Source organism: Thamnophis sirtalis, unplaced genomic scaffold (assembly GCF_051295495.1).
Source record: "Thamnophis sirtalis isolate CommonGarterSnake01/CBP01778 unplaced genomic scaffold, rThaSir2_p1.2 scaffold_8, whole genome shotgun sequence".
In the NCBI taxonomy this organism is placed as follows: Eukaryota; Metazoa; Chordata; class Lepidosauria; order Squamata; family Natricidae; genus Thamnophis; species Thamnophis sirtalis.
In genome coordinates this window covers 24,266,763-24,291,303 of record NW_028261388.1, presented here as the reverse complement: position 1 = coordinate 24,291,303, position 24,541 = coordinate 24,266,763, and the positions used below count along the sequence as shown (strand labels likewise).

The window sequence follows — 24,541 nt, the reverse complement described above, 5'->3', positions numbered from 1 at the left end:
ACTTCAGAGTTACTTGAAGATTGTTACCATAGCTATCCCCAACTTTTAAGCTGTATGGACTTCAACTCCCAGAATTTCCCAGCTGGCATGCTCACTAGGGAATTCTGGGAGTTGATGTTCACACAGCTTAAAGTTGACGTGAATGGGAAATATATCATGAAACGTCACGTGATGCAACATGATGGGGCGAGTTCGACACCCGTGACTTAGAGGAACAGGAGATTGGGGATCACATTTGGTCTCCAAGTAGCACTTCAGGGATGGCTGTTCAGAAACAGGGAGACCTGAAGTGGGTAAAGCAAAATTAAAAGCCAAATTCGATTTAATTTACATCTAATTAAAATGGACCAAACTATTGGTTAATATAACACCTCCCTTTTCCAGATTGTGTCTGCATGTTATACAAAATAAATCTTGTGGGGAGAAGTTGATATGACAGCTGGGTTAAAGTTTGAATTGTTAAAGATACTGTACTTAAAACATTTCTTAAAACAGCAACTAAATAAATATATGTGCTGAAAGAAAAAAGTGCAGTTTTCATGGCATTAATCCAGATTGTAACGGTTTTGAATAACCCAGAATTGCACAAGTCCTGAAATGTATTTGAGATTTTGGCCTTACGGTGGTGCTGCATAATCTTCCCACTAATAGAGGCCTTCAGATCGCCACGGTGACCTTTAAAGGCCATATGACACGAGGCAGAATTAATTGTGTTATAGCCACTGATGTATTGTGCTGATGTTTGTGCATCTCTCAGCACAGGGGATGTCATAACTTGCTTTGCTCATTCATGCCAGTGTCTCATTAGCACAACAATTAGATTGTTTAAATCTGCAATTCCAAAGTATTCTTTCTTGTCTGGCTCTTAGGATGAAATGAAATCTGCCTGCAGCTGTGACTCTTACTAGAGAAGGCAGTAACTATCCTTCACTTAAATCAAAGGTCATGGAGAGTAACTGCTCAACAGAAGACTGCACTCACTCTCCTGCAAAATGGCATCGCTGTTGCTCATTACAACCTCCTACTTTCTCGCCAGTTCTATTATGGTAAACAAAAATGTAAAAATCTCAACTTCTCGAAAGAAGCGTGGCTGCTCATTTAACTTCATCCCTGGGGGAAAGTACTCTGCACTGCAAATTGACGCAGATCTCGCTTGCTTCAGATTAAAAAAAAAAGAACCAAAGTCACAGAATCTTGGGGGAAATGTAATTTATTTTGCAGCTGACATTTTGTGGATTCCTTCTGCAACTCTCATCGTTTCACACACGGACCACGTTTGAAAAGGCAAATACAAAGGCATATTCTGCAAGGCATGCAAATGTGAGAACAGCTTGTATAGTGGAAAACATAATGGCATCAGTTTATTTCAAAGTGTACAGTAGGGCATTTGAAAAAAAACAACATCAATGTCAGTGATTTGCCTATTTTGTGTGTATATGTACAATATTACATCTGGTACTATGTTTTGAGAAATACATAAGAACACACTATACATGCTAAAGCACTGATTTCATCACTGTGAACAACTTTATTTTAAATGCCAATATGATACAAAACAATTCAGCTAAACAGATATTTTCCGCTTTATTATTAAATTAAACTCTCTGGGCTGAGGATAACTACCATGCAATTGAATCTACACTCTGAAGAACAACCTGAGTTTGATCGACAGTGATAGATATATAAAATCAGTGGACATTTTGATGTAAAAGCAGACACATTACTTTTTATCTTATATTAAAAGCAAAGTAATTAAACCAAAAAGAATAGGAAACTACAGGGACTAAACCCATGGTAAGTTCTATAACTTGCAGGAAATTATTCTTCTCCTACCACAAATCTACTGGTTGGGTACAATAAATCACTTTCTTGTAGGATGAAAAAAGCTGTATTAAATCAAAACCACAAGAGTCTGGGAGCATTAGATTTATGGCAATCTAAGGGGAGATTTATGCATCCATTTCAACCTTTTTTCTCCAAATATTGATTGGCTAAGTACAGACATCTCTTCTGTGCTATCTCACCTTCAATTCTACAAGGATTTAAGGGATGAGCAATAGTGGTGAGATAGTATTGGTTATAGTTTTTATAGGGATTAGAAAGTCACTTCCAAAAAAAACAACCAGGTAATAATTGAAGACTCCAGCAACAGACATCAGGAACAGAAAAAATATGACGCGTTTTCCAAAGATGTAACCAGGAGTGCTTAAACGAGAATGGAAGAATGTTATAAGTTGATTAGGAAATACCAAAATCTCTCCATCTGTTATCAAAGCAAAATCCATTTGAATGGAGTAAAGCTTAGACATTTTGGGAGTATGCTTTTGCATGAACTCACATATCTATCTACAGCAGAGTTGTGAAATTAGCACATAAATTTGATGCACTGCATTTTAAAATATATAAGGATTGATTTAATATGCCTCTTAATTTATGTCTGCTTAAGATGATTGATTGACAATTTTGGCACTGTGATTTTTTTTTCATTAAAAAAAAACCAACACTAGAATACAGTAAACCTGTGAAAACAGTTTTATTAAAACACCAGTTTTTATAAGAGCACTCATCCCTACCCAATAGGAGGCTGAAAATTCCAACACCACCCCTCCTGCTAATATCATAGCCTCTCATTAAAGATTGTACTTGTTAAAGTTTTTTTTAAAAAAAAAACTTTTAAAAGTTGCAAAAATATAGTTTGTCTCTGCTTTAGCTGATCCCTGTGCTTACTGTTATAAGCAGGGATGGGATTCTACAGGTTTGGACGAACTGATAGCTCCACACATCAGCTGGGAGCAAACTAGTTCGTTCTGACGATGAAGTGGGCCCGCCTGCCCGCCCCTGCGCTAAACTCACCTATACTCAGTACGGCAGAGCGAATTGCTGCACCTCAGCTGTTTTCCTCCCCAGCAGTAATGCGGAAGGTACTGTTTCTAAAAACTGTGTGTGCAGCGCATATCAGGCACGTGTGCTAAACCGGTAGGATCCCACCACTGGCTATACATTGTATATAAAACATTGCAGTGGCCATGAAACCTGTGGTGCTTGACATTGGGAAAGGCAAAGTGGATGAAAAATATGTTCTAGCCCCAAGGAAAGTTGATGAACTTTTTGTAGTCGTCTAGGTTACAACTTCCTTGTAATCTACCATTATGTTCTTCACATTCACTCTGCAGAAGTGCACACTCAGGATCTTAAATACTTAAGATGTGTTAAGTGATTTTGAGTTAAGACTTGGTTTCAGGATATAACCCATCCCCTCTGTTCCCCCATTCTGCCTTTGTAAGAAACCCAATTACTACCCTGCACATTTCTAACACCATTAGAAATAAGTTACTGATCTCAGCCTAGTTCCAATTTATTTTTAGCATCCTGATCTCAGAAAGGGTGTGGAATTGTCTGAATAGTGAGGAACAATGTTGGAGAGTTTGTGAAGGAGAAAGCTGTTCACCTGGATGTGCTATAAATTGCCAGTTTATATATGCAGTAACTCATGCACATATAACTATATGTGACATATAGATGCATATATGTAACTCATGCACATAAGACGCTCAGAGTTACCAAGAACTGCAAGATGGGCAGCAAATACATTTAATAAAATGAATGAATATATGAATGTTGTTTGCATATGGATTTAAACCACAAAGAACTGCAGAGAACAAAAGAAGGTAGATCTATTTCCTTCATTCTGTTCATTTCCTCCTCTGCCTGGCAATTCCCCAATGCTATGTAGAACTGCAGTCTTTTTACCTTTGATTTGTCAGGCAGAATTAGCTTGAGAGGGCAAATCTGACACAGTCTTTCCTGGCTTAGTTTTTTTCCAGATGTTTTGCACTACAACCCTTTGCAATTCCAGCTGATTATGAGAGATATGGTTTAAAACATCTGGAGAGAGGCAAGTTAGAATTTCAGAATATGGGATGAGTAATTGTAGCACTGGCAGAAGGGAGAAATAAATGCTCATAAATGCTCATCTGACAGATCTGGAAAAAAGATAAATGATAGATTTACCTCTGGGTCCTTTCTCCCAAGTATCCAACAAAGTATTTTTGTCTCACAAACAAATACATCAACCCAGCAAAGGCAGCCGCAACTGAAATAAAGAAAGAAGGAACCTGATTTTAAATGGGCTGGCTTCACACATCATTATAAGTCACATATGCTATGGTTTACATAAACATCTGATAGAAGCCACAATGATGTCATAATGCACATGATATCACATGTCCTTCTACAGATGCCAATGATGATGTATTGCCACAGCTGGTTGGTTTCATGTACTCAGCTAAACCATTGCTGTTCACTGAAAACATTCTAGTAAATGTTTGAAGTATCAAACTGCAGTTTCAAAGGCAAATCACATCAAGCTGGAGGAAACTGCTAGCACTTTGGAATTTAGACTCAAGATTCAGAAGGATCTTGACAGTCTTGAATATTGAACTCTAGCCAACAAGATGCAGTTCAGAAATGAGAAAAGTAAGATCCTGCACTTAGGCAGGAAAAATCAAATGCTTAGGTACAAAATAGGCGGAACCTGGCTCAATGCTCAGAAGGATCTGGTCACGGGTGCCAAACTCGCTGTTGCTGTCATGTGACATTTTGTGATGTTTTCCCCATTCGCGGAGGTGGGGTGGGTGTGGCCTGCATGTGACACATCTGGCCCGGGTGCCACCAGTTTGACACTCCTGAATTCAAGGTGTTCCAACTGACCACCACTCCTACTTAAGTGTGTTTGCAGTTGCCAAAAAAAGCCAATGTAGTCCTAGGCTGCATCAACAGAGAGATAGCATCAAGATCACAAGAAGTTATAGTACCACTTTATACTGCACTAGTGAGGCCACATTTGCAATACTGCATCCAAGTCTGGTCACCATGATACAAAAAAAATTGCTGAGGAATAGTACAAGAGCAACAAAGATGATAAGGGCTCTGGAAGTTAAACAATTTGATAAACAGCTGAGGAAACTAGGTATGACTAGCCTAACAAAAATAAGGTGTATGATAGTTGTCTTCCGATAACTGAGGAGCTGTCATAGAGAAAAGGGAGTTGACTTATTCTCCAAAGCATTATATATTTGCATCATCATATATTTGAATTTGGAGTAGTAGTCATTTTAGTCAGAATTAACTATCATTTGAATGAAACTTTCCATGTTTTATCTGCCAAAATTTCCTAGCTATATATAGAATAATTAAAGGCGTAAAAGATCTGCCAAGAAAAAGGTTGTTGGCCTACATTCATGCCAACATCGTGCTATAATCTCTCTATGTGTATGATATGAAGGATGATATGTATATTATTAGATCTCTTCCCATAGCTTTTAAATGAAGCTACCTCACTTACTTTTCTTGATCTCTCTAGCAGGTATCTTTCAAAAGGAAAATTTAGTATTATAATTTTGTTCTTAATCAATGGAAAGACTTGCCTTCAGAAGCTGTGGGTGCTTCAACACTGGGCGTTTTTAAGAAGGGATTGGACAACTATTTGTCTGAAATGGTACAAAGTTTCCTGCTTGAGTAGTAAATTGGACTAGAAGACCTCCAAGGTCCCTTCCAACCCTGTTATTCTCAGCAATAATAAAAGGGATTCAGGGAATAAATTTTAATATAAGGCTCATGTGATGATAAGAATTAGCATCTATTATTTCCCTTTCCCTTTTCAATCCATTTTTTCTTTTGTTATGTTTTATTACATAAACAAACAGTTGAGGTGTGACCCCGAGAGCTTTTTAGACTGAAGAGCAGGATGAAGCAGCTGAAGAGTGGCTTGATTACCTACCTTGGCTACACAGCAGGCCAGCACACCAAAGGACAGCAAGAAAGGTAGGATACGCATCTCTGCAATTTTGGCTAACGAAAAATTAGGAAGAGAAAGCATGAGGGCACATTCTACTGAGATTAAGAGAATGTATTCATACCAGGGGTGAAATCCAGCAGGTTCTGAGAGGTTCTGGAGAACCGGTAGCAGAAATTTTGAGAAGTTCGGAAACCGGTAGCAGAAATTTTGAGTAGTTTGGAGAACTGGCAAATGCCACCGCTGGCTGGCCCCAAAGTGGAATGGGAATGGAGATTTTGCAGTATCCTTCCCCTGCTACGCCCCCAAGCAACGCCCACAGAACCGGTAGTAAAAAAAATTGTATTTCACCACTGATCCATACCCATGAAATTTTTTTTAAGTAGTTAACAATTAGTGTATAAATGAAAATAAATACTTAATCTATTAAGTATCTTAAATAAAATTGTTCACCATAAATAATATTTACACAAAGTTTAGTTTAACGTAAGTCTCACTCAGTGCTCTGCCTTATATAGCACACTGTGTGACCATTGCTAAGGATGCCTAAGAGATTTGTTTAGCTTGCATTTATCCAATTTCTTGTTTTCATGATAATACATTTGTCTGTATTTTGCAATGAAATAGCCAGTACGTAGTTACAGAATTTAAAAACTGGAAATATCAAATGTGTATATATTAAGGAAATAATGTATAAGGTGCAATATGTTAGGAAACTTATTAAAACTATGCTTATGAAGGGGTGTGTGTGTGTGTGTGTGCGTGCGCGTATGTACATAACTACAATTTCAAAGTGAAATTTCAACCGAAATATTTGAAAGTAAAATTATTCTCAAGTTTAACAAACAGGATATGGTGTATTTGTTAGGAGGCAAAGCAAAAAAACCAAAGAGTTGTTGAGAGTCATATGGTACACAAGTTTAATAATAGAATGACACATTAATTTTTTAACCATAAATTCTAGACTCTGAAAGAAGCATCTGACCCAGGGATAAGGATGGTGCCCTCTCTTCTAAGGTTCTGGAAAGTTTGACAATCTGGCTTTGGTTTCTTTATGAAACATATTGAAATAGCTAAATATATAATAAATATAAAATATATAAGCGAGATACCCTGTTATCTCCATTGACTCAACCAAGAAATAGCTTAATAATTGAAGGCCAGCCTTCTAGGGCTGTTGAGGTTGATAGAAATTTTGTTTAAAATCAAAATTCTGTATAGCTTGGCTCCGAGTAATTCTCAAGGAAGCCACTTCTTTAGCAGATATATTTAGCAGCCTTAGCAGATTTGAGTTCCAGAATACTTCTTTAGATTTTGCCATACTTGTAACCACATCTGCCGTACTTAGAGTAAATAAAGTATCTGGAAATTTTTCTCTCTTTGAACATTAATATGAAAAGGAGTACTCACTTGGCAGTAAAGACACGTTCAAAAGCAGATGGACAGCACTTCTGATTCGTTTTGCCTGTGCTGCTTTTGCTTTCTTGTTCGACTTTGCTTGCAAAAAAGGCTGAGGTTTTTTTAAAAAAAAATGCACAATGAATTTTTATTGTAGGTTTTGCTTTTTCTTGATGTAGAATACCAAAGTTACTAAGATACTTGAATATAATTATAATATCAAAAACAGCAATGTGAAACATTTCTATTAAGCACACAGTTAAAATTATTAGTTTTTCTATTAAAATAGCAATCTGTTGAAATACATGAAAATATTTCTATGACAATATAATAGCTAGCTAGCAAAATGTCAGTATGAAACAGAAACATTGCATTGCAACAGATAGGTTTTTTTAAATTCAAAATAGTATGGTTAGATATAATAAATGTACCCAACCTATTAAAAGCCTTCTTCCCATCCCCTCAAAGTCCTGCTGTGCCACCTCGTTGTGTAGTGGTGGGGTGTTTATTGGAGGCGTATATTGCAAGAGTATATAATCTCAGCAAGGTCATTCAAGGTGTGAAGGTCATCCCAGCTGCCCAGCTAAAGCAAGCAAGCATTATAATCGGCAACAGCAATATAGGAAGGTGCTGGAGGCAGATTATAATTTTAGGGACAATGGCAAAGCCATCATTTCATACTGTGTGGGAGAAGGTAGTGGTAAATTACTCCTGCACTTTATCAAGAAAATCACAAGGATAGAGAATATAAAATGATTGGTAATATAGTGCTGGATAATAGACCTACTGGGTTGGATAGCACTTAACAAGGAACAAGGAAGAACTGAAGCTCACTTAGAAACAAATGATGTTTATGGGGTAGCTAGAGTAAAGCCTTTGAAATATCTAGTTGTCCAGGTTACCATGTACAAAAATAAAACCCGAAGGTTAAAAGACAGAATTACAATGTGAATGTAGAATATAAGAAGCTTGAATATGGGACGATTCAACAGGAAGTGCTCCAGCTGGACAGGGATGGGAGATGTGGGCTCCTAAGAGTCTCCATGAACCCTGTCTGACAAACCATCTTGAAAGATTCTTTTCAATCTGAACCCCCAATGGAGGTGGGGGCGAAGAAGGGCAGCGTCTCATCAGACCCTGAGAGAAGCAACAGATCTCTCCTGGGTTAGAGATTTGCCTATGAATCAGAGTCTGGGCGGCAGCTTCCATGGTTAACAAGATGCTGGTCTTTTTGTCAAAATAAGTTTGGAACAGGCAGAGACCGGGAGAGATAAAAGACCTGGTAAGAGAATTTATCTAACCCACAACTATAAATTCAAACTGGAAAAAGCAAAGAAAGTTTGAGAACATAAATAATACTGATGGTCAGATCGGGACTTTTTTTTTTCCTAAAAGAAAAGCAAGAAAGGAAGGCAGAGGGTTGTAACACCAGCCCCACTGGAAGTTCTTTGTCTGCACTTTCAAACAGAAGAACAGAATCAGAGCAGCTACAAACCCCTATAATTATAAATGTTAAATTTGGTGTTAGATCTTAAACAGAAGATGATATATTTTTACTTTGTTTGAATTCCTTCCAGCTAAAATAATCAAGAAAAAAGCACCTCTTCTTCTGAACCCATTCAATATAAACTCTAATTTGGTCTCAGGTATCAAATAGAAACCAAATATGTTGATCTCTTTTTCTCTGATAACGGATAACCTAATCTTGACTGTGTGGGAAGTTTTAACTAAGCAACTACCATAAATCAGAAGTTGCAAGAGCAGGAGGCAAAAGAGACACGTACCCGAATCTAGCCCTTTATAAGTTTGTTCTAATTGATATGTTTTAAGCAGCTGTGGCTGATCGGAAGCAGAAGGTAACAGGGGGAAGAATTATTACCAAAGTAAGAACTGGAAAATGCTAAGGTTTTTTTTCTTCTCTTTTTTCCCGTTCCCTCCTTCGTCTTTTCATTTTACGGCAAAGGTTAAGATGGCCCCGGCTTCACTTCCGGTCCCACAGTAGCTAAAACTTAAGGTGGATCAGAGTCTCAAAATAAGGCTTTTTATAACTAACTGCAATTTTGGAACTGGAACAAAAGACCAAGATGGCTCCCATTGTTCTCTCCTACAACAGTGGAAGTGGACAAATTTAAGGTGAACCAGAATTTTGAACTGTATAGTTAATTCTAACTTTGGAACTGGACATCATGGAAAGCTGGGAATTTGAAGAATTACGTTCAAAGTTATTTGAAGTTATAAAGATATGGATAAATCATTAAAAGCATTAAAATCACGCCTAAATAGAATTCTGAACCCAGAGAAGCAGATATCTAAAGAAGAATTCAAAGATGAAGAGGAGCAAGGGGGGCAGGATAATGAAGGAGTAGACACAGAGGGAAACAAAAGGCAGACAAAAGAGGTTGAGGCTGTTAGTGGTATAAGGGAAATTGAAGGGGGAGGCTTTGCCCCAACAAAGAGAAATAAAAAAAAAACATCCTTTGGGTGGTGACCTGGGGAAAGTTGGGGGAGAGTGGATGTGTCAAAGCAAAGAGAAGGGAGAGGGCAGAAGCAGAGAAGTGGGACAAAAGACTTAGTAGGAAAAAATCAGACAACCAAAAATTTTAATGTGGGAGAATATAAAACTAAGATAAGAGTTTTATTTCTAAATATGACAGCAAAATGGAATTGCTAATTGATTGAATGTAATAATGGAAAGATAATTAAGCAAAGGTTGAAATATATGGAATATGGATAAATATGATATTGATATTGATGTGGGAAGGTTGTGAAAAACATGACAATAAAATGGAGTTTCTAACTGGCTGAATATAATAATGGAAAGATAACTAAATAAAGTCCAAAATATATGGAATGTGGATAAATATGAAACTGACATGGGGAGGTAGTAAAGCAGAGGTTTCCCATTCACTTTTATACATGATAATTAAACTGAGTGGCAAAATGATCTCTGGAGAGCCAGAGATGGAGGACATTCCTCCATCCTGGTCCTCCTTGACCTCTCAGCGGCTTTCGATACCATCGACCATGGTATCCTTCTGCGACGACTGCGGGAGGTGGGAGTGGGAGGCACCGTGTTGCGGTGGTTCTCTTCCTACCTCTCGGACAGGTCGCAGTCGGTGTTAGTGGGGGGGCAGAGATCGTCCCCTAGGCCCCTAACATATGGGGTGCCTCAGGGCTCGGTCTTATCCCCCCTACTATTCAACATCTACATGAAACCGCTGGGAGAGATCATCCGTAGGCACGGGATCAGATACCATCAATATGCGGACGATACCCAGTTGTATCTGTCCGCCCCGTGCCAACTCAATGAAGCGGCAGACGTGATGAACCGAGGCCTTGAGGCCGTTATGGACTGGATGAGGGTTAACAAGCTTGTGCTCAACCCAGAAAAGACCGAGTGGCTGTTGTGTTTCCCTCCCAAAGATTCGACCAATATTCCATCACTCAGGCTGGGGGGTCAAACTTTATGCCCCTCAGAGAGGGTTCGCAACTTGGGAGTCCTCCTGGATCCACAGCTATCGTTTGACCACCACCTGACGGCTGTGACTAGGGGGGCATTCGCCCAGGTTCACCTGGTGCGCCAGTTGCGACCCTACCTGAATCGGGAGGCACTCACAACAGTCACTCGGGCCCTTGTGTCCTCTAGGCTGGAATACTGCAATGTGCTCTACATGGGGCTGCCCTTGAAGAGCATCCGGCGACTTCAGCTGGTACAGAACGCGGCCGCGCGAGTGATTGTGGGTGCACCGCGGTTCACCCACATAACACCTATCCTCCGCGAGCTGCGCTGGCTACCTGTCGATCTCCGGGTGCGCTTCAAGGTGCTATTAGTCACTCATAAAGCCCTGCATGGTAGTGGATCTGGATACTTGAGAGACCGCCTCCTGCCAATCACCTCCCTGCGACCAATTAGATCACACAGATTGGGCCTCCTCCGTATTCCATCGGCCAGCCAGTGCCGGCTGGCAACTACAAGGAGGAGGGCCTTCTCTGTAGTAGCCCCGACCCTTTGGAACGAACTCCCCGTGGAGATTCGTACCCTCACCACCGTCCAGGCCTTCCGCACAGCCCTCAAGAACTGGCTAGCCCGTCAGGCCTGGGGACAAGGATAGTTGCCCCTCCCGAATGATGAATGTATGTTGCTTATTACTTTTATTATATGTGTCTATGTCACTGTCTGTACTTCCCCTCCCTGATTTTATGTGAGCCGCCCTGAGTCCCCTCAGGGAAAAGGGCGGCCTACAAATGTTAATAAAATCAAAAATCAAATCAAATTTACTGGAAACGACAACAGAAGGACAACTAAGCATGGGTTAAAATATATGAAACATGGATATACATAGAAGTTTTAAGACGATGGAATAAAGTGAAATGCTTACCATTTGTTATACTATACAACAGATTAAGGGAATTGAAATGAATATTGAACAGCGAGGTTTGCCATTCATAGACAACTAAAGGTAATCTAATCCACTACATGGAAAAACTGGAGAGGGAACATGAAACACTTATAATGGGAAACTATTGAGACTTAAAGACAGAATCACAAATTAGGGCCATGTAAGGATGTATAATTATATAAAGATAATGATGAGAATATCTGGAAATTGTAGATCTACATCTCGACCAAAATTAGGCTTGGGGGTGTGTGTGTTTAAAAGTACAATGACTATATATGTATACTTTTTGTTCTAGTTTTCTTTTTTTTTAAAAAAGAGGAGAATATATGTTTAAAATTAAATATGTCTATTGAAAAGGAATTATAAATACCATCAACATAAAATGGAGCTTGCTCAGAAGCTGAAATACACCAAGCAAATGAGAAGAAGACTGGGAAGAAAAGGAGAGAGGTAAGGGAAAGGGAGAGGGATAGGAGAGTAGGAGGGGGGAAGTGGAGGAGAGAAATGAGAAGTGGAAAGGGGAGAGGGGAGAAGGAGAGAGGAAGGGGAAGTAGAGAAGGGAAGGAGAACAGAGAGAAGAAAGGAGATGGGGAGGGGGATGAGAGAGGGAGAAGAAAGGGAACACACAAATATAGTGTATGGAGAGCAGAAGACCCAATAACTGGGTTTTTTTTTCTTTTTCTTTTGAGGAGTTGATGGTAAGATGAATTCATATAAACATTTAATAATACAATATGATGTTGGCTATGTAATAGTATACGATTATATGTTATGAGAATGAAAAATAAAAAACTTTATGAAAAAAAAGAAGCTTGAATATGGGAAAGTTCAAAGAAATGAAAGATGGAATGAACTCACTTGCTCAATTCATTCGCTTATTACATAAAATGGGACAAAATTCACTTAATGTCTTGCTTAGCAACTGAAATTCTGGGCTCAGCTGTGGTCATAAGTCAAGGGCTATCTATATCGAGAAGTTTCCAGGCTGACATTTCTGCAGATAGGGAAGTTTGAAAATCACTGCTGTCAAGCTGCTAGCTCAGAATTATATATCCATCTGCATGAAAAGAACAATACTGAACAGAAGAAGGAAGGAAGAGAGATACTAATTTGTTCTATTGAGAAAAAGCAATGATTACTAAGAAATTTTGTCACTTCCCCTTAACTGATGCATGACAATGCCCCAGCGGCCACCTTCTTCATGTCTGCATCAAATAGCGTTTGTGTCATCCTCAGCACAAAGAGCTGAGGCAGCTTAAAATCACTGTTAGCTGTGTTCCTGTTAAAGTAACATTTTCCCTCTTCTCTTGCCATGTTTAGCTTGCTTTACTGATGATATGGTTGCTGGTGCAGTCATGGGATTGAATCAGGGGTGGGTTCCTGTCAGTTGTAACCAGTTTGGTAGAAGAGGTTCGTCAAATCTACCATACCGGTTAGAAGAGGTTCCACCAGTGGACCCAAAAGTAAGTTCTGGAACGCCTGCCCCAGCCCTGTCCAGTCAATCAGTGAGCGGGCTGGAGTCAACCTGCCCGCCTCTAACACCCGTTTAAAAGCGTGGCGCCAATGGCCAACATTCCTCTTTTGAAAAGAGTCTTTCTCATTCCCAAGCAGCTGTTGCATCACACTTGCTGATTGGGACCTTCCTTCGCTTCCTTTCACTTCGCCTTCCAGCAGCTTCAGGTGTTCCCTCCTGAAAGCCGCGGGCTGGTGTATGCCGCGTGGCTGAAAGGGGCATGGTGGTGGGAAAGCCACGGGCTGGCGTACGCCACGTGGCCAAAAGGGGCATGGGCAGCAGCGGCGGGAGACTGGCATACGCCACATAGCCGAAAGGAGGGCGGCGGCAGCGGGAAGCTAGCGTATGCCAGCCTGCATCTTTTGCGTGAAAGCTGCAGGCTGGAGCACGCCGTGTGGCCGAAAGGGGTGTGACAGCGGCAGGAAGCTAGCGTATGCCAAGTACTAATAATATTTCCTTATACATTTTAGTGACCTTTCTTTACATAATTGGTGTTTTCTTTCATACTTTTAGATTTCTAATTTCTGTTTCTGTTAGTTAGCAATTGATAAAACAAATCTCACATGAAAAAGTATTTGAAGCCTTCTTGATTTTAATTGTCAATTTATTCATTCCTGCACATTCTAATATTTATTCATTTTCATATCTTTGTTTTTCCACTGTTGTGCAAACACAATTCCAGCAGCTGTTAACATGTGTAAAATTAAATATGTATTGTATTCCCTTTGAAATGCCTAAACAAATATTACTGGTTTTAAATCCATATCTTGCTTTACCATTGCTTCTAACCATGACACCACTATCTCTTGAATAGCTACTTGGTCTGTCCTAAGTACTGAACCTAATTCATATATTCCTATTTTTTGAACTGAGGAATAAATTTCAGAAAAAGAAATCTGTATTGCTCTGTGAATCTACCTATGACATTCATTCTTGATCTAACTTCTTAGATGAAAAACTATATCTTTCCTGTTTGTTGTGGGACATCCTTCCTGAAAAGACTGTACATTGTTGGGTGAAAACAGGGGTCCCTTCTGTTACCTGTAGTGTAGTCCTCAGCTTACAACCACAACCGAGTCCAATATTATTTTATTTCTTCTGCAGTTAGTATTATTTAACAGGATGAAGAGGCAACAGAGTATGACCGCTAGGTCAGTCATCTTTCCTATGAAAGTAGCTGTTTTATTACTTTGTGTGCTTGTTTCATCCTTAATATAGTAGTGTCTTCCTTTCTGTATCTCTTTGTGCAGGCCATTCATTGGAGCAAGGTGGTCAGTGGGTGACTTCAACACACAAAAGGACAGTAATCTTCCTTTTCTATTATTTTGTGTGCAGTGCATGCAATGAAAGAGTTCATTTCTGTGTCTCTTCTTTGTGCAGGCCATTCATTGAAGTCAGTGATATTGAAGACTGGCAAGGACAGTCATCTTCCTTCTGTAAGTAGCTCTTTTATTGTTTTGTGTACTTATTTTAATCTTATTTAAGTAGTAAGTACACAAAATAATAAATTTCCTTTTTTATATCTTTTTGTAGATCATCCATTGGGGGAAAGAATTCAGTGACATCATCTTGGCCACTCCCACCTGTTCACATGACTGCCAAGCCACTCCCACCTGGTCACATGGCCAGCAAGCCACTCCCACCCAGTCACATGGCCGGCAAGCCACTCCCACCCGGTCACATGACTGGCAAGCCACTCCCACAAAGCAGGTCACACCTACAGAAGAGATTCCAAAAAAATTTGAAACCTATCACTGGATTGAATCTATCCAGCTCAGAATGGCATACCTGTTCCCTTCCCATGGCTAGAATCTGCCTTTCAGGACCATTTTAGCTGGGGCTATAGGATAGGTTGCACCCTTGGCTTCTTCAGTAGCAAATGCCCTTGTAATGCTCCACTGGTATTGTCAGTCTAATCGGGGCACCATATAAAGATGGGCTTAGAAAACACTAGTCCTGTATTTAAAGAGAGGGCACTAATCCTTTGCCACCCAGAAAGTGAATTTAAACAAGGAAAGAGAACCAGGTTTGCCAGAAGCATATTCTTATTTCTGCCATCATTAAGTGCTTTTTTACTGCTTCTGCAAACATTGAGTTTGGCATGGATGTTCTTTAATTTTTTGCTTCCTTACTTGATTGATTATGTGCCATTAGATCATTTTTTTTATTCCCAGTGACCACATTTTCTCCCTGACCTAGTCTTTTCAGATCTGCCATGATGCACCCATCACCACTGTGTCTATCCGTCTTGCTCCTGGTCAAGGATGAATTCTAAAATGATCACTGTGACCAATATCAAAGCACTGGGATGTGTGTGGGGGGGGAGTGTTGCATGTTCAACACTGTTCCGGTTTTGACATACTAAGATGCCATTTGTCATTACTGTTGCTGTTATGCTTTGATGAATCACAATCACTATTACTATCTAAATGGGTGTTTCTCAGATACTTCCAGAACATTGCTGGTTATGATTATGAGGTCAAAACAGGACTGCTCTTTTCTTGCACTTTTTGCTTTTTTTTCTTGATCGCTTGCTTTTTTGGTCTTTACTTAATATTAGTTTGTGTTAGTTTTTAACATCTTATTTTGCTTCACCCCACATTCTAGTCTGGATGTGTGACTTGTAATCCAGGCTATTTTTGAACATAGGCTTATATGTAGGGTAAAATGATAAATCCATACTCAGAAACACCCAATTGCCTGATCCTAGGTATGGAGCTGAGGTAGTATTCAGCCAGTTCTGACAGGTTCTGGAGAACCGGTAGCGGAAATTTTGAGTAGTTCGGAGAACCGGCAAATAGGCTCCCCCTACCCCTGCTGCCTCTCAGCCTCCCAGCTGATCTTCTTTTGTTGCCCTGAACAGGAGCTGGAAAGCAAGTTAATTAGGTGGGGTGGGAATGGAGATTTTGCAGTATCCTTCCCCTGCCACGCCCACAAAGCTACACCACGCCCACAAAACCACGCCACGCCCACAAAGCCACTCCCATAGAACCGGTAGTAAAAATAACTGAATCCCACTACTGGTATGGAGGAAGAGTCATCCTGAGCCTGAATTTGGAAAAAGCTCCCTTCTACTTCATCCCCTCCTTAAGCAAGTGGCTTAACGCTTCTAAACCAGGATCATCATATTTTAAATGGGATGGAACCAGAGGAATCCCAAGTTCCTTTCTATGACTTGGCCCCAGGAAAAGGAAAGCTGGCCTGATTTCTGTCACACAAGAATGATAACTATGGGATAGCATAGTTGGCGTTGGCATGCTTTTTAGGCCCGGTGGAAGCACTTTAATGCAATTATCTGAAAGACCAATCTTCTTTTTTAATTTCCCCCCTTCCCCCCCCCAAACAACAAAAGTCCATCTGCACAGTTGCATCACAACTTCCTGAAAAGAAACCTCAACTTTCTTTCCAAATGTTGTACTTCCTTTGTCTATGTTTTGCACTCGTATCTCTGCATCCAGTTCAGATTGATTCACAAAACCAGAGCAGTGGTGGAGTTATGTGCCACCCACCCTGTGCATTGACATACCCTTAAGGTAACAGAAAATTCAGCTACTGCTGCCTGCAGAGAGTACTTCTGAGCTCATCTGGACTTTATTTGCACATATCTATGAAGCCTGGATTCCATTTTTTTTTTAAAAAAAAATGAAAGGCAGTTTTGGATAACATTTCAGAGGAGAAGCACGATCATGATGGAACTTAATTCTTTCCACACACAAACTCTCTTTCAATGCTGGAAATAATTTTCCATATTTCATCCATTTAAAATACGGGTTAGTTTTGAACATTTCAGGAAGGAGGTATATGAAAAAGTGAGAGGATAATAATGAGAGAAAACATAAAAAAAATTAACAGAAAAAAAAGAATGCAACCCAAATTTCTAAGGGCTTTAGCACCCTATGTTTCTAACCCAATAGTAAGAAGAGGGGCAGTTTGTACAAAGTCGAAACTGATGCCTGGGTAGATTTACATTATAGCATGCTGGCTGAAATTACTGTTCTTTCCCACAGGTCTCAGCCCTCTTCTTATGGAGGATAATTATATGTCAACATGGATTAGGACTATTTCACTGAAAATTCAACATACCAGGCTTCTGCAGGGAGGAGTTCCTATTGATGGGCTATGAATGTGGCCTTAGTGCACTTAGACAATGTATTAAAAATCAGGAAGTCCAACAGGATCCATCTGCTCTACCCAAGAATGTTTTCTTTAACAGTCTGACCTCCCTTCACAAACCAGCAAGATTTTTACCATACTTTTCGGAATATAAGACACACTTCCCCCCCCCCCCCTGAAAGAGGGTGGAAATGTTGATGTGTCTATTACACTGAATACGGCCATTTGTGGCCTCTGGAAACCCCACCCTGCGCGTCCTGTTTTAGCCAAAAACAGGCTTGTTTTTCGCAAAAACGGGGTGCGCAGAGGGTTTGGGAGGCCTGCAGAATGCTCTCTGCAGGGCATGGGGAGGCCTGGGGAGAGCAAAAATGTGAAGGGGGGGGGGGTCGGAGGCCAAAATGGATCTGTTTTTTTGCAAAAATGGGGGGTGTTTTTGCCCTCCCCAGCCCCCAAGGGCACTCTGCAGGACTCCCAAACCCTCTGTGTGTCCATTTTTGGTTTGAAGAACTGGGCAAAAAATGGGCACATTTTTGGCCTCCCAAACCCACCAAAGTGCCGTTTTTGCCCTCTCCAGCCCCTAGGAGCACTCTGCCAGCCTCCCAAACCCTCTGCGTGCCCCGTTTTTGCAAAAAATGGGACACACAGAGGGTTTGGGAGGCCGGCAGAGTGTTCCTGGGGGCCAGCGAGAACAAAAACTGTTTTTTCCTTGTTTACCTCTTCGAAATCTTTGTGTGTCTTATACTCCAATGCGTCTTATGGTCCGAAAAAATACGGTATATCATATAACTGTCTCTAAATTTTAGGAGGACCCTAACTCTAGCACATTGGTCAGCCTTCGATGATTCCATCATTAATTGCAATACACTATTATGTCTTCTATTCTGTTTTATTTTATTTTAATGTTTTAATCTTTATTATGGTCTGTGACCAGAGGTGGGTTCCTACCAGTTCGCACCTATTCGGTAGAACCGGTTCGTCAAATCTACCGAACCAGTTAGAAGAGGTTCCACCAGTGGACCCGGAAAGCAGGCCACACCTACAGAAGAGGTTCCAAAATTTTTTGAAACCCACCACTGGTCCTTGGATATGATTATTCTACACTATCAGGCTCATATTTATAAAACTCAGTGCCTCTGTGAAAGGTAAGGATGACTACTGCGTTTGTGGTGCAATCAGAACATTGCGTGTGTTGAAGTTGTTTTAACGCAAACCAAAGATGCCTTTTAAAAAACAAGTTTGCATCATATTCTTATGCATGCCAGTGCTGTGTGTGAGGTAATTTAAGGTGGTTCTGACAAGTGTCGTCGGCATCTTCATATCCGGTCACATGGGTGGCAAGCCACTCCCATAAAAGAGGCCACACCCACAGAGTAGGTTCGAACAAGTTTTGAAACCCACCACTGTCTGTGACCATAATAAAAGATTGAATTGAATCAATAAGCAGAGGACAACTGGTATCTCTCTTCTCTGCTTTAAAATTCACTTCCATGTACTTTTTAAAAAAGAAGGATATTTGTAGCTCAGGATTGAAATGAGTGGTCCTTGGTGCTCTCTGAGGTTGGTTGTTTTCTTGCAGATGTTTCATCACCCAAACTAGGTAATATTATCAGTGCGAGTAGCATTGATGATGTTACCTTCAGTGTTACCTAGTCTGGGCAATGAAACATCTACAAGAAAACCACCACCCTCAGAGAGCACCAAGGACCACTCACTTTAATTTCTTTCTGTTCTTATTAAATGATTTGGGAACATATTATACTGGCCTGTAAAAGAATGGACACGTGATTCTTCAAAAAGTTTTAAGAAAAAAATGTCAGATAAATGGTTCTAAGCTAGCACTTGAAAACATTGCCCTAGGAAGACCCTTCTTAGCTGTTTTTCCCCATGGCTGAGCTGATGTCTCCCCCACTGGTTCTTGAATCAGTTGGAAATTCTACTAGTATGTAATGTGCTGATCTTATTCTGCTTCTATTGCTTTTCTTTCCTGGTGGTTGATAGAGCCTATGAGATTTTATACAACCAAGGTTGGGGTTGGATGTATTTGGAATAAGGGGGAAAACACTACTCCAAAACTAATTCTATAACTAAGTGCCCATTCATAGGCTTGAGGACTTGATGAAAGCAATGCCATGGAACTTAACAGAAATGATGCCAGGACATATTTGTGTCATGGTTAGTTGCCAATTATTGTGTCCAGTTACTTTTTTACTGATCTCATGCTACTATTTCAAGGAGTTGAAGCTAAAGAGAGAAGATAGAAGACTGCTAGTAAAGTTACTTCCAATCCATTTAAAACAAAATGGAATGTACAGTATGGTTTTGTTCCTGTACCCATAAATACACTTAAATTGTTTCAATGTTGCAATGGGGTTCTTTCTATCCCCCTCTTTTTGTGTCTGTATGTGTTCAGCTCTTTATCTGGAATTTTCACAACTATTTCATTGGATATGAAGCTTGCATGAACATCTGCGTACTGAAATTAAAGTCTTAAAAAGAGAGCATTATTAAGGCCATTATTTTACTAGCTAGGGCATATAAATGTCTAATATTTCTGCATAAGGATGGTTGCATGATTCAAAAAGATGCTTTACATGACGAGTGAGGAAATGGCCTAACCCTTCTTCCTCTTCTCATTCCCCTTACCTTTCCTGGACATTTTTATCATCTCATCCAGTCAAGCAGAGAACAAGGAAATGGAATGGAAGACTTGCAAATGAGTGGTAGATTCCATGTTTTACATGAAAAATTCTAGACTTAATTCCTGGCATTTCCACTCTAAACACCTGTAGAACTTTTCCCATCACTGTAGAGTTTAGCCAATACTTAACTCTATGTATCAACAAGCCTGAATCAGTACAAGGCGGGTGGTTGTTATAGTTATAGCTGTCTTTAGAAAGAAATACATATCCTTTTTCCCTCTGAAAAAAATGTTGCTCAAAATAAGCAGCAAGCTTCAAGAAATAAATGAAAACTATTATAACTCACTCACAAGGAACTAAAATAGTTGTAAAGAGAAAACACACATAGGGGTTATTGTTAGTTTTAACAACAGCAAAGGAATGAGCTTATTGAAAGAAAATGATGGATCATTAAAAAGGAAGTGAATTTAATGGAAGGGAGGGAGGGAGGAAGGGCCAGAACTGTTCATGAAACCCCTCTGATGCTAATCATATATTTGAGAGCTGAGGAATTAAGCCAAGTCAATGCTTTAAGTCATGTAAATATAGGGCTGGATAATACATTTCTAGTCCGGTTTGAAATTTGTCACATCCAACTTTTCCACAACTTTTTCTCAATTTTAGTTGAAGGTGCATACTATTAATCCATTTTAAATACATAAAAGCATACTATTAAAACTGCTGAGTTTAACCCATGAAACCCCCCAACACTGAAGAAAAAAAAAAAAAAGCAAATAGCTGGAAATTTTCAAATAATATCAACAGGCATGAAGGCATTCAAAAACAAGTCCATGGAAACACATCAATCTACCCACCCAAAGCAAAATATATCTTTCTTTCTTGGGTTTGTATACAATTCTTGGTTTCATATACAACCTTCAGTCTTACCATTTTGGATGACACTTAGGAGGGTGACAATCACCAGGAGAACAATGTATCCAACCATGTCTTGGTCCATGCTGACAGCTTGACTTGTGAAGGTTTTCTGTGCAGTTCTCTTTGGCAACTCAGCTACACAAACCACACAAAGAGGAAGTTATTGTCTCCCTTATCTTGCATAATGGATTTTTTTTATGGCTTCACAAGTCTGCCATTTGTTAGTGTGTAATATATTCAGTTCAACTGTTTTCATTTACGAATACAATAAATTGAGCAGCAGCAAGTTAGTAGAGCTCTCATTCTATTTTCGCATCTTTCATCTGACAGTGCCTTGTTACCATTCCCAAGGATGTACTAATCACAATACATCCTGACATGTACAATTGAAATAAATTTGAATCGATCTTGTGTTCACAACCTGTCATTCTTTGTAGCTTTTTTTCCCTTCAATTTGTCCATTTTAGTTTATCTCTCTTTGGTGTCTACCAGGACCATGAAACTTGTGGCCTGCGGGCCAAATGCATCATGTGCTGGCCACACCTATGTCCAGTTTAGTGAAGGGAGGGGGGAAAGTCAGGATACATCATGTGACACCGTTGTGACACCGTGAGTTTGACACCCCTGGTGTATTCTGACTTTAATACATATCTTTTCAAAATATGTGCAATTGTCTGTAATATGGCTTATATACACTGGTTTGATATTTTGGTTAAATAGGAATGCTATTATATATTGTTTTCCTGAATGTATGAATTTTGTGCAGGTTTTTACTAATACAGTATGCATTATTACTACTGCTTAGAAAGTGCTTAGGAAGATTCAGAGGTGCAAAAAATTTTTTCACTGTGTGATGGTTCAAAAGGCAAAGCTTTGCATTGTAGCAGAATTCCATCTCTAACTTCAATGGAGTTTCAGGAATAAAAGGTTGCAATTAACAAAGTCTAGTAGAGAGTTACCTTTTTATGTCATCTGTGGAAACATGTTAATGTAAGTTGGCTATGTTAATTTTTCAAAGCAGCAAATCACTAATAGGCATCTGGGATCTTAAATAATTATTTAAGATCATTTATGAGGGTGTAATTAGCAAAAAACTATTGAACAGTAATGCAGTTTTCCCAATTCAGAATGCATGTATACTGTATTCACTTAACATTTTTAAATATCAGGGCAATTCTATTTGAAAACTCTGTACAATTTTGAAAATATATCTGGATTTGTGAAATTCTTTGCTTTTAAACGCATTTGAAAGTTGGACTTATTATTTCTGGTTCAGTTGCAACCTTCAGTTGCAAGACTTCACTATTTCAAGTATTTTAGCTGTAGTTCTTTAGAACCTGTGGTTAGTCCTTTGGCAGAAAGGCATCCCACATTGTTTTTCGGAAATTAAATTTAGCAGGCTTTGTTGGAGAAAGGGTTTAACTTTTCAGTTTTCGCTCATAAAACTATGTAGGTCTGTCTGTGTCTGTCTCTCGGTCTGTCTACGTATCTATCATCTAATCTATCATCGTCTATCTAACATCTTTCATCTAAGCATTTACTCTATTTACCTACCTACCTATCTATCAAGTGACTCAATCTCAAAGTTGCTGTGACTTGTGACTTGCGTTCCTCCCTCGCTTTTGTCCTCACCACTGCCTAAATGTGCATTAGGAGAGAGGATAGGAGAGAGGGCAAGGGGTGGGGAGGAGGAGGGGAAGGAGAGAGGAAGGGGAAGTTGAGAAGGGAAGGATGACAGAGGGAAGAAAGGAGGTAGGGAGGGGGAGGAGAACAGAGGGAGAAGAAAGTGATGGATAAAGTACAAATATGGTGTTGGAGAGCAGAAGAGCCAATAATTGTTTTTTGGGAGTTGTTAAGATGAATTGATGTAAACATTTATTAATACAATATGATGTTGGTTATAATAGTATACATGTGATTATGTTATGAAAATGAAAAAAGAAAAAAAACGTTATTAAATAAATGTGCATTTTCCAAAACTGGAGATGCCAATTTGGGGAAGTGAAGTCTAATTCCCAGGGAGAGTGGCTGCCAGTTGTTAAGCTTGCAGCAGCCTCATTCCTAGGGTCTCTTTGTTGTTGTTAGTTGCGAAGTCGTGTCCGACCCATTGCAACCCAATGGACAATGTTCTTCCAGGCCTGCCTGTCCTCTACCATCTTCTGGAGTCCATTTAAGCTCACGCCTACTGCTTCGGTGACTCCATCCAGCCACCTCATTCTCTGTCTTTCCCTTCTTCTTTTGCGGCTCTTCCCCAGTGAGGCCTGCCTTCTCATTAGGTGGGCAAAGTATTTGAGTTTCATCTTCAGGATCTGGCCTTCTAAAGAGCAGTCAGGGGCCCCAAAGAGGAAGCAGGAATCTGCCACTGAGATTGAGGGAGGTAAGGAGCCAGGACAAATGGGAAAGCACCGGCCCTTATATCAGTCTACTTGCCACCCATATTTTGATTGGGACTCCTCTAATTACACTCCTATTGAGAGCAGGTTGAATCTATATTTACTGTTCAACTGGACTGAAGCCTGGAATACCAACAAGCCTAGGATGCTCCAAGAAGTCATCCAGTTGGAGATGAAAAAGTGAAACATGTGAGAATCCTTACTTCATTCTGACTATTTAAATTCAGTACAAAAATTCCTCTTGATTTGCTCTCCTTTTAAAATATTGTGCATGGATGGGTTTGGCTGTCTTGGCCCTATGATCTTTGTCTGATGTTTTGTCTGAAATGGCATACGGTTTCCTGCCTGAGCAGGGGGTTGGGCTAGAAGACCTCCAAAGTCCCTCCCAACTCTGTTATTCTGTTCTGTTCTATCTCAGGAAAATACATCCTTGAGTTGAGGAGGTGTTAAAGTGGCATTGACTACATGAGTCCAAGGAAAAGGCTCAGAGTCTACTGAAAGCCAGTGTACTTGCTCTCTTAAGTGTTGCTATTTTCTTTACATGGAATTTGTCCATAACTGTGTTGGAAGAAATGTCCTTCTGGGTTCGGCTCCAAGTGGGGAAAAAGACACTGGAGACATGGAGGCTGCTTGGAAAGATGGTTTCAATGATGGACAGGACCACATGGCTTGAGTCCTGAACAGAAAAGGTGATCACATGCTTCAATGTTGGTGGAGAAAAAGAGAAGGGAGGACTGAGATGCTGAGACCCTGGTTTTATGCCCTCTCTGGCCTTTGATCTTGAGCTTGTATTCTGATTGGTTGTCAGACTCCCATGGGGCCATGCAGGGGCAACTCTCTAGGCTGCGTTTTGAATTCAGGTTTGGTTGAGTTCTCAGATGCCATGTGGCGAGTTGGGTAAAAGGCAGTGGTGGGTTTCAAAAATTGTTCGAACCTACTCTATGGGTGTGGCCTCCTTTGTGGGAGTGGCTTGCCACCCATGTGACCAGATATGAAGATGCCGAAGACACTTGTCAGAACAACCTTAAATTACCTCACACACAGCACTGGCATGCATAAAAATATGATGCAAACTTGTTTTTTAAAAGGCATATTTGGTTTGCGTTAAAACAACTTCAACACACGCAATGTTCTGATTGCACCACAAACGCAGTAGTCATCCTTACCTTTCACAGAGGCACTGAGTTTTATAAATATGAGCATGATAGTGTAGAATAATCATATCCAAGGACCAGTGGTGGGTTTCAAAAAAGTTTGGAACCTCTTCTGTAGGTGTGGCCTGCTTTCCGGGTCCACTGATGGAACCTCTTCTAAACGGTTCGGTAGATTTGACGAACCGGTTCTACCGAATAGGTGCGAACTGGTAGGAACCCACC

At 40.0% G+C, this 24,541-nt stretch overlaps 1 protein-coding gene across 1 annotated transcript; it reads right to left on the bottom strand.

Annotated features, from left to right (window-relative positions):
- Positions 1–1,194: 1,194 nt before the first annotated feature.
- Positions 1,195–20,884, bottom strand: ALOX5AP (arachidonate 5-lipoxygenase activating protein). Its single transcript, XM_087721267.1, has 5 exons — positions 20,785–20,884; positions 7,205–7,304; positions 5,780–5,850; positions 4,012–4,093; positions 1,195–2,205 (listed from the first exon to the last, which is right to left on the bottom strand). Exons 1-5 carry the CDS (start codon positions 20,852–20,854, stop codon positions 2,043–2,045), a joined length of 486 nt encoding a protein of 161 aa, XP_087577393.1. The 5' UTR covers positions 20,855–20,884; the 3' UTR covers positions 1,195–2,042.
- Between the last annotated feature and the right edge of the window lie 3,657 nt (positions 20,885–24,541).